The sequence below is a fragment of the Xiphias gladius genome, chromosome 6 (assembly GCF_016859285.1).
Source record: "Xiphias gladius isolate SHS-SW01 ecotype Sanya breed wild chromosome 6, ASM1685928v1, whole genome shotgun sequence".
In the NCBI taxonomy this organism is placed as follows: domain Eukaryota; kingdom Metazoa; phylum Chordata; class Actinopteri; order Istiophoriformes; family Xiphiidae; genus Xiphias; species Xiphias gladius.
In genome coordinates, this window is record NC_053405.1 from 5,379,297 (window position 1) to 5,389,786 (window position 10,490).

General features: G+C 42.5%; 1 protein-coding gene across 2 annotated transcripts; it reads left to right on the plus strand.

The window, feature by feature from the left end:
* The first annotated feature begins 241 nt into the window (after positions 1–241).
* LOC120790376 lies at positions 242–9,993 on the plus strand. Of its 2 annotated transcripts, none has more exons than XM_040127809.1 (15): positions 242–786; positions 1,996–2,166; positions 2,377–2,451; positions 3,486–3,604; positions 4,258–4,432; positions 4,799–4,924; positions 5,230–5,273; positions 5,368–5,467; positions 5,607–5,821; positions 6,363–6,543; positions 7,052–7,135; positions 7,356–7,501; positions 7,910–8,151; positions 8,327–8,436; positions 9,264–9,993. In XM_040127809.1, the coding sequence occupies exons 1-15, from the start codon at positions 649–651 to the stop codon at positions 9,477–9,479; spliced, it is 2,142 nt and encodes a 713-aa protein (XP_039983743.1). In that variant the 5' UTR covers positions 242–648; the 3' UTR covers positions 9,480–9,993. The 2 variants fall into 2 exon arrangements, with proteins under 2 accessions (XP_039983743.1, XP_039983742.1); XM_040127808.1 differs by having other exon boundaries at positions 5,227–5,273; positions 9,264–9,992.
* Positions 9,994–10,490: the final 497 nt, after the last annotated feature.

Consider the following 10,490-nt stretch of genomic DNA (forward strand, 5'->3'; position numbering starts at 1 on the left):
GTAAACTCTGTATCTGATCTATACCAGTCACCTCATGAAAAGGCCTCCTCTGCATACCTGAATTCACCTTAGAAATTCAAGTGACAGCAAATAACTGAAACATTCAGGCCACATTTTATATTTTCTAGAGATAGCGCTGAACCAACCGGAGCTTTTTAGCAAACCTCTAAACCAATGACATATTCCGAGCTGTCCACAGAACCAATCACAGCCTGAGAGGACAACTCTGGGCCAATCGGAGCTTTGGACTCTGATAGGTCTCAGCTTGAGGTAATGAGAGCTCAGCTGTAGAGATGTTTGGAGGGCCACCATCACCCGAGGGATATCTGGAGGGCCAGCTGTTTGGGGGGAGACACCAGAGCGGAAATGGAAAGCAGTACCAGCCGTGAAAACAATAAGGGGGGACAACAAGACTGAGACCAAGGAGATTGAGAGAAAGAGGGAAAAATAGAAGGAGAGAATTAGAAAGAGAGTGAGGAAAGCTTGGGCTAAAGCTAGGACTGAACACAAAAAGGTCAGAAAAGGACTTAAGTAAAGGAGAAGTGGAAAAGAGGTTGTTACGACAAGGAGCAGAACAACAAAGCAGGATCAGGAAAGTAGAAAAGTAAGGTTTGAAGGAGATATAAAGTGTTAGTTGTGTCTGAAAGGATGAAGTTGGGTGAGAAGAAGGCGGCATTGCTGGCCACCACAGAGAACATTGAGATGGAGCTGTTCTCTTCAGAGGAGCCCTGCCTGGTGATAACAACACAGGAGGGGGAGAAGGAGGAAGAACACAGCTTTCACCAGGTTTGTCTTCCGTAACACCGCATCCTAAACAAAAGGAAAACTAGGAGAAAGCCGTTGCGATCCTCAGTCTGCTAATTGACTCATTTGTGGTTCGTAAAAGCCTCGATTAATACACAGGAAGTCCAGATAGTGTGTTCTGCTGGCGAGACTTGGGGTCAATGGAAATCCATTCAGCAGGAATAGTTGTAGATGTATGTAACAATTACTGCACTGCTGATTCCTTCACAGTCGATGTCACTGTAGCGACTATCTGTTGGATTAAACCTCAGGTCACGTTGTGGGATCATTTCAAATCCCAAATAAAGATATTTCCTCACTTTCTCCTAGCAGTACCCAGCCATGCGGACACTTGACAGAAACTACTGCTGCCGGGCCAATACAATGCAGGGGAAAACAGTGTTGTTTGTGGTGCTCAGAGCCTCTCAACCGTACTTTTGAAGAGACGTATGTCTTCTCAGAAACACGTCCCAGTTATTCTGGAGAATCCAACGGCCACACCGTCCACAGTTTTCATGGACTCTTCAAAATTTTGAAAAATTTACACAACAACTACGTGTGATGACTATCTAATTGGGGTATTGTATTGTTTCTAGAAAGAACTGTTGCTGTTTGATTTCTTTTTTTCTTTTTTTTTTTTTTACATGAAATATTTTTAAATGCTTTGAGCTGCACAAACAAAATTCCTTACACCTCATTTTTATATATATATATATATATATATATTTTGTGGCTGTGGTACAAGTCGTAGCTGCTGATATGATAAAATCCAATGAAATACAACTAGTGGATCCCAACACTGGGGGATGCGAGACAAATATGAAGGGTCAAGAGATGATTAAGAAGATAAGAAAGCAGAAAAAAAATCCACCATGTTACGCTTATTTTTTAAAGTTTTCCTTTATTCTTGGCTTTCTTCCTTGTGAATAACTTCATAATTTGCTTGAAAATTACAATGAACTGGACAACTATTTGAACAAGAAATGAAGGTAGTCATGCCGTGTCACAAACAAAACAGCTGAAATTCATGGAAACGTTTGCAATGTAGATTTTTGTTTTATTTAATCAAAACCGTGGTGTAAACAATCTAAAATGCCAGGCCATGGTTCCAGTATACTCCCTCCTCATGCAGCATCGCCCTTGTCCCTTTTGGGATCATTTGAATGTTTGTGTACAATAAAGTACCCCCCCTCTCTCTCTTCTTGAACGCAGGGACACCCGGAGCATCCTCTGGCCCTTGACTGTGAGGAGGAACCAGAGCCTGAGGTCCAGACCCAACCCAGGCAGCAGGCCAAGCCCAAATCAGAGCCCCCCGCAAGGGAAGAGACTGAGCACAGGCCTCCTGCCCCAGGCTTCACGGAGGAAATAGAGATAGAAATGGAGGTTAGCGATGATGATGGATGTAGTGTAAGGTGGTAGAAAATAAATAGAGCTCTGTCATGGCTACACACACCGGCACACTTTCTTCTAAGCAGCTGTTTCAGGTCGATCTTAAAGTGCCTTTGGTTAGCGTGTAACATCTGCGTTTTTATAGATAACGCATTTCTCATTTTCTTTGTCTCCATTCTTCTTGCTTCCCGTCCCTCTCTGCAGGTGTTTCCTCCCCTCAGAGCGTCTGAGATTGAGCTAGTGGAGATAAAGTCGGACGACCCTTCCATCATGACCCCGGTATATGACTCCTCAGGTTTTATTACGCTCGTCATTTGCTAATCTACCGGATTCAAATGAGGCCCAAACCCACAGATTTCTCGATCTCCTGTTGAAATAACCCCCTCCCTGCTCCTCAGTCTCCGAGCCCCCCTTTGCATGTTTTCTGTCTTGACGATGGTGTCTCTGAACACAAAGTCAAGATCATGTTTAATTTTAAACATTTCATCAGTTACACTCATCAGTTCCATTATGTTATATTCAGCGTATTTGCCAAATTAAAGCTCTTTCACGCGTAAACCCTGAGCACAAAGAGGCAGGCTGGATTCAAACATTATTACTTAGTAAGTTTTTCAGAGAGTGAATCAGTAGGTCAATCAATCAACACTAATGTGTTGCCCATACTATTGTCGTGTATTGCAGTGTGCAGGCTGTACAGTGTGAGAGCTCAATCCCATCATAAAGTGAAGTGTTATTTATGTCACAGTGACCAATTAGACGGACGCACTAAGAAAGGGCCAAACTTGTGTGTAAAAAATGAACTTAAAGTACAGACATGTTTTAAACCTATATATCTAATCATACATGGATAATGTCATTTTCTTACACGTGTCAGAATGTAGCCGTTTGTATGTTTGAGTCCTTCCTTCATTCTTGTTTTTCGCTTATTTTTCATGTTTGTTTTGCTTGTGTTTTCTTTCATTCATACCATTTTAGACTAATTCAATATTGATTCAGTTCTTTTACTGATTTGTTTTATTGATTATTCATTCAAGAGTTTGTCTTACAATTGCTTATTTGAAGAAATTCAGTTTAAGTAATTACCGAAATTATTCTTGTACTTGATTAATTTTCTGTTGATTAATTAGTCAATCAATAATCAGTGTTAATGTTTGTTCCATACTAGAGCCCGTCGTTTCCTGTTAATTTTCTTTCTGACGTTAGGATTCTTGCGCAGGGCCTTGGTTAATGTGATTTATCAGCATATATAATCTACCGGTCTGTCCGTCCACTTACTGAATCTGTTTGCGTGACGCCGGCACCGTCTGTTGCAGCCATCGCCAAACAAAATTAGTCGTGTCAAATGGAAGAGAGTGATTCCGCAGAAAACTGGACTGGTGGTCAAAGATGTGGTCTGTCTACCAAGGGGACACTACCTGGCACAGCTGGAGAGGTGAGAGTGTTGGTGCACGTGAGCGGTGCTGTTGTAACATAAAATCATCAGTCTATCCTTCTATCCTTCTTGAGAACACTACCTGTCTCAGTAAGGTATTAATCGGCTGCTGTCCAGGGTTTTCTCCAACGCAAATATCTAAAGTACCAGACTGGTATGGAATGTGGTGTGGATATTCATCGTCCCCTGTTGATTATTCTTGGTATTTTGTCACCCCATGACCTTTTTTTTGTCGCACCATTATCAGTCAGAACTTCCTCTCGACTCAACTCTTTGGTCCATGACAAGGTGTCCCCCATCACTATGAACTAATTGTCATCTGAATGCCATATAGTTTACTGCGCAGATTCATTTTCCTCAGAGGATGAACCCTTTCCATCTTGGACATTGGGGGCTTTTTCCCCAGAGCCACCATTAAAGCCAAAATGTCAACTTAGCGTTAGGGAAGTTAAAAAAGCAAACTGCCATTCAAATTTTACCTTCACGCTCACTTCAGCAGCTTCTGCAATGATTACGGCCAAATTTTTACACTATTTAATTCATGGCCATGGTCTCCATTGGCATAATCATAATTTCTGGTGTGTATCAATACTCTAATATCCAATAAAAATGTAAGTAGTCAACACGGTAAATATTTCTTTCTGTCCCTATAGACATGTCATGCCACAAGGCAAAGGACAAGCATCTCTAGTGGCCATGGGAATGGCTGCTCGTATCACCATTGACTACAGTTGGTCAGCGAATCAGATGGAGAGTCGGTTGGCGACGCTCTTCAGGGGGCAGTTTGTGAAACGGGCAGAACAAAGGTTCTCCTTCACATATCTACAGGTGTGTGTTTGTGTGTGTGTGTATGTGTGTGTGGTGCATTTTTATATTTGTTTTCCCCTCAGCATGCATATGTTTTAGTTTTTCTTTAGTTCTATAGAGGTTTAAGAATCAAGACTTGGTTTAGAAATTCAGAATTAATTTAGGATTAAGTTTGCCAAGCATAACACACACAATATGTCCATGTTAGTGTGAATGAGCACAGTATTCCTAAATTAAATACATTATGGAATAAAATTTTGGAGGACGTGCGACTTGTGGCTGTAATTCCTGTCCGGATTCAAGAAAATCTGAGGGCAAATGACAAGTTTAATTTGAATTAATCTTCATTTTAGTACATTTGTATTTGATGGCGTGTGTTGTTTGCAGTGCGTGCAGGGCTCCAGCGTGCTGTTTGTCCCAGACACCCCTGCAGAGGGCTGGACCGGAGAGCAGGCTCTCAGGATCTCTGGACACGGCCCTTTGTATATCTTCACCCACCAGGAATACCCAGAGGTAAACCCCGGCTGCTCTGTATTTCTCTTTTCGGTTTGATTTCGTCGTTGCCGTTTTAGCTTCCTGAGGAGAAGGGTGATAGTTCCAGTTGTATTGCCACCTGCCTTTTAGTATTTTTCCGTGAGTGCTCGGACACAAATGGATTCAGTACTTTGGGTATGTTGCTTAAAAATCATTGATGCAGTGCGAGGGTTCCCTTTTATATTTAGATTATTTTCATTAACCTTTAAATTAAACAGCTTCATTTAACTTTTACATATTTTCCTCCACAGAGCATTAAGTTAAAAATACTTTTCTCCCAGCAGGCAGAGTCTGAGAGTTCAGCAAGCGAGGCACCCGTGGTGAACAGGTAAGAAAGCATTGACAGAACATTTAAAAATGCTGAATGGTGAAAATCACGTTACTGAATTACATGAACGTACGTGTGTGATGTCTCTTGTCAGGAAGGAGTTCTGTCTTGAGGCCAGCACAGAGAGCTGCCAAGATGAAGACAATGAGCGGGGCAGACAGACCGAGCCTCGTGTTCGCAGGACCACAGAGGAGGTGAGTTTGTTTCAATCTGGCCAGATGGTAAAACGGACCAATACATCAACTTTTTGACCAAGCAGTCCAAGAATTTCTAGAGGACAGAGAGGACACCATTTCCTCTGTGTCTCCTGTTAAATCTGTCTCTGGTTTGCAGTTCACACTCGACCTGGACACCGTCCTGAGACTGTTCAGGCAGGAGAACATGGATCGAGACGTGGAAACCCGCATCCATGTGAGGAGGAGAGACCTGCTCCACAGCGCTCTGAAGGTGGTGAGGAGGCCGGGTTTCTGTTTCAGGACGACGCCCGTCATCTCCTTCAGCGGAGAGGAGACCGACGGCCACGAGGGGCCTCTCAGAGAGTTCTTCAGGTTATGATTATTTACCTCATATTTTACCTGAAGCACATGTGCTGTGTTATCAATGGTGGGTTCAATCACACATCGTAACTGTCCTATCACACGTCGAAAAACATGAACGGAGCTGTCAGGATTTGCTGGTTTTCCATATTCCTGCTACAGTTTTTTTCTCTAATAATTATTTTCCTTCATCAATCAAACCTGGTGATTATTTTTTCGCTTCATTGATTGTTTAGCCTGTAAAATGCCACAAAACTTTGAAAAATGCCTGTCAGATTTCTCAGAGCGCAGGGTGACTTGATCAAATTGCTTTTGTTGTTTTGAACAAATTCAATCTGCAATGATATTCAGCCGAGACAAACAGCGAATCCTCACATTTGGGAAGCAGCAAGTGTCTGGCACCTTTTCCTGATAGTAGTTTCAACCAACCGATTAAAGTACTAATTGTTTCAGCGCTGATAAATTGTTTTGGAGAGGAGTTACGCATTCAGTTTTCATTACGGTGGTGTCCACCCGGTCATTCAAGTATAATCGGTAATCTCTTCTCACACAGGTTGACTCTTCTCGAGCTGCAGCAAAGTTCTGTCTTCGAGGGTCAACCGGGACGCTTGTTTCTGACCTATGACCTCACGGCTCTTGAAGACGGGAAGTATTACCAAGCAGGTGTTCTTATTGGCTGGTCTCTGGCTCAGGGCGGGCCTGGACCTCGTTGTCTACACCCTGCACTCTACAAGGTTGTGTGCACGCGTCTCTTTACGTCAAAGACCTGCTGTCGCGGGAGATTCTTGTGGTTGTCATGTCGTCTCCAACTTTCACGCCAAGCGCTCATTCCTTGGATGTTTGTTCACTGCACTTTCCGCCTCCTCATCTGTCAAACTGTGTGTGTCTCTTCATTGTCAGATTGTTTCTGTGCTGTAGGCAATGCTGTTTTCTGTGTCTCTTCAGCCATCACTGCCCATGATGTCTGTGCAGTTTTGAAGTCTGTTTATTCCAGCAAACTGTTATTGCTGCAGAAGGAAAGGCTTCCAAAAATAACAAAAAACAAATCAAATGGCCAAGCTTTTTTTTTTTTTTTTAGCTGTGCTAGATGCATGGCTCTACTGTCTGAAAGCCAGCGGCCCAGACTTGTCTCTCAACAACCCCTGAGCGGAAAGCCATGAAGCTGGGGCTGACATTTGGCACCGACATGTTTCACTCTCACTGTGATCTCACGGTAATATATTTTATACTATGTATTAACAGTTGATGTGTGGCTGCAGTACATCTTTGGAAGACTTCAGCTGGAAAGATATTGTCGACGCCGAAGTACAGATCCGACTGCAACAGGTAAAACACACACACACACACCCTGCATGTGTGTGGAGGCAGTATGAAGGAGGAAGGGATTACAGCGTAGAAAACCAAATATATCGCAACGCTGGGCAAATTTATTTGATCTTTTTTGCTCTTCTCTGCAACGTTTTATGCAAGTGTGCCACATAAAAAGAAATAAATTCCCAGCTCGGGTCTCGCATGCACGTAAACGCGATTGATGCTCCTCTCGTAGCTGCATAGTTGTACTGATGTGAAGCTGCTGTCTCCCAGTCTGTGTGACTGGGTGTCGAGCTGCGGGATCCCTGGAATCTATTCGGCCCGTTCTGATGAAGTACCAGCCATCTATATCCGCCTGGTCAAACACTACATCTACCACAGGTTGGACGCGCATTCATGTACATATAGATAACACAACACGCATTCACACACTTGTTGTTTATATCCCATAAACTGGTTTGCTGAGTGTTTTTTAACTCCTTTTAATTTCAGAGCTTGTTGCCCTGTGATCTACTGTCTCCAGTTCTTTTATTTGCATATACAGGATTCATACATTTATGTTTGAAGGTTCTGCATGTCCTCGTTGTATTTTAATGGCTGCTGCAAGTTCAGGTGCCAGTGACAGTGGGGGGAAAAAAAAAAGAAAAGTTTTTATAGAGGTTAAGTGAAGTGACTCATCAGTGCTATCTCATTCTTCAGACCAAATCGCATCCGATTATATAGAAAGGTCATCGTCAGTGGGCTAGTGAGCCAATGAAACAATCACTAAGTCCCTCTACTGTCCTTCAGGGTGGCCAGTATGATCTCCCAGTTCACCGAGGGGCTGAACAGCTGCGGTGGATTGTGGGATACGGTACAGTCCCACTGGGAGGTGTTTGTGCCAGTGATGACGAGCGCACGGCGGGAGCCTCTGACCCTGGAAGAGTTCAAACAGCTCTTCACCGTCTGCTACAGCCATCTAGACTCTGAGCTGAGGGCAGCTGAGGAGGCAACAGCCGGACACTGGGAAACGGTCCTCACCTTCGTCAGCAGTAAGCATGGAGGGGTGGATGGAGGGTGGAAGCAAAAAATAAGAAGACTCTTGTGGTTCTTGTAGAAGGGACCGGTAAAAGAAAGAGTTGAAAGTGTCATTAAAATGCTGCAAGTGTTACCGGTTGTACTGAGAGAGCATTCTAATTAAAATAATTCCTCCCGGTGCACAATCAGATGGTCGGGCAGATTTTTCCTTTGAAGACGTCCTCGCCTTCGTCACAGGAGCTGACCACCTGCCTCCTCTTGGGTTCCCCAGGTTGATCTCCCTGCGTTTTTACTCCCAGGTTGGTGTTTACCCGATCAGCATGAGACTCGCTGATATGGCGCTGTCGCTTAAAATGCTGCCCACTTCGTGTGACACAGAAATCTCAGCTCTAACCAGGTTAAAACTGATGAAGACGTAAAACTACACCGCAACGAGTATTTTCCTATGTAGTCAGTTTTGAATTTGAAAGCTTCAATTAGGGGATCGTGGCTGCGTAAACGCTTGCAGTCTAATCAGTGTACATTACAATCTGCTTTTTAGCAGTCAGAATCCTCCTGGTATTCAAAAGGTTTCTTTCAACCCTTGAAAACCAAACATTAAATGGAAAAGGGCAAATACAAAATGGGAGGAAAATGACAAAACAAAAAGCTAACTTTATACCTTTTATACAACATTTCCCTTTCTAATATTCTTATGTTTTTTTTTTCCCTCTCCATTGCACATTTTCATCTAAGCTTTTGCATTTAAGCTTTTAAGTTTTTAGCGTTAATATTAAATCTTTTCCATTTAAATTTCACATAATTTTTCTAATTCCCCTGTAACAACATCCATTTGTGAATTCAATGTCCAGTTTCCTTTTTCAGTTTCCTTTTATTCAATTGTGACATCATTATCCTGGATAGTGCATTGTAATGATAGATTACAACAATAACGGATTTTTTTTTTTTTTTTTTATAAAACGATGATAATGTGCTACTCAACATTGTAGTGGAATTTAAAACTAAAAACATGTCTTTTAAAGAGGCGCTTCGCTGAGGACACTGTTTCCCGGTGGAGTGTGTCTTTTCTTGTGTCTCAAGATAAATCTTCATGTCACATTTCCCTCACTTTCAATTCCTTTTCCAGGACGGTCTGCCCCACACCTCCACCTGTGCTCTTGAGCTCTTTCTGCCGCGGGCAGTGGCGGGGGCTGCGGATCTGTTGGCACTGCTGAGCCGAGCCGTGCACGAGGCCCTGGGCTTTGCACGTCTCCAGACGGAGGGAGAGGCAGAGGACGGCCGCACAGAAGTGATGACAAGTTTAGGAACTGGAAGCCCCCCTGGACACCTCATGTCCTGCTGAAGCTGTCTTTGTGGAGCTCAGAGTTTTCTGCAGGATATTAACAATGTGGCTGAGAAGAAAAGTCGCACCACAGTATAAGTGCCGTGCTGTGAGCAGGTAGCTGCATTAGTCGCAATAACTCACGTGATCTGACGAGGAAGCCTAGCCCTGTTTATGTTTAAACCTTCATTCATTCAGAGTCAGTGGTATAATTGAAGCTGTGCACATGCTGTAATTTCTTTTTGTGTCATGGAAACAATAATGTCTTTTAGAAAAGTAGTGGGAAATGTTAATTGTGATTGTGACCGCAACAAGGGTTAGGACTTTTGGCTGCTGTGGATATCAGATCAGATACGATGACTTGTATTGAAGGAAAGTGAACTTCCCCCACAGATTCAATCTTCAAGATGAGCCTGTCATTCATGTTTTGTTTTAATCTTTTAATAGTTATTCCAACAAACCTATGCACCTCCAAAATACACACATTTTCATACTGCATCACTTCTGTGTGTGGTGTGTGATGTGTGTGTGATGTGTATATAATATATAATATAATATATATACATATACATATACACACACACACACACACACTTCTATATGCTTTAAAATCAAATGTTGAATAAAGTTTCTTTTAAGAACCTCACAAATGGGCACTTCAAAGAAATATACTTTATTTACCTTTCAAAAGGATATAACACAACATAAAATAACAGTACTGCTGATCTTCTCTCACAAATCTAGTGTTAAATCTAGGCCAAAGCCAGAAAGTCTGTAAAGGTTTGGCTATGACAGTGCAGAAATGGCCATATAGCCTTAAGTGAAAGTGACTGTGGCTAGAGACAAAAACGCAACAACAAATAATTTTAAGATCTAATGCATGTCAGAACAATAAATAAGAGTTTTAGTGCTAAAATAATCATTTGAAAAAACATTTAAATCAGTGATATAGAGGAGAAAGTCCAAAACATTTTGTCTGCAGATGAAAAAATTACAAGACGCTAGCTGTTTGGCCTTGCAGCAAGGGAATAA

Bases quoted from the DNA above. Each gene is read 5' to 3' on its own strand.
- LOC120790376 (XM_040127808.1), top strand. From the start codon at position 649: ATGAAGTTGGGTGAGAAGAAGGCGGCATTGCTGGCCACCACAGAGAAC. The intron at 787-1,995 runs GTTTGTCTTCCG...TCTTGAACGCAG, and splicing joins AAGAACACAGCTTTCACCAG to GGACACCCGGAGCATCCTCT. The intron at 5,274-5,367 runs GTAAGAAAGCAT...GTCTCTTGTCAG, and splicing joins GAGGCACCCGTGGTGAACAG to GAAGGAGTTCTGTCTTGAGG.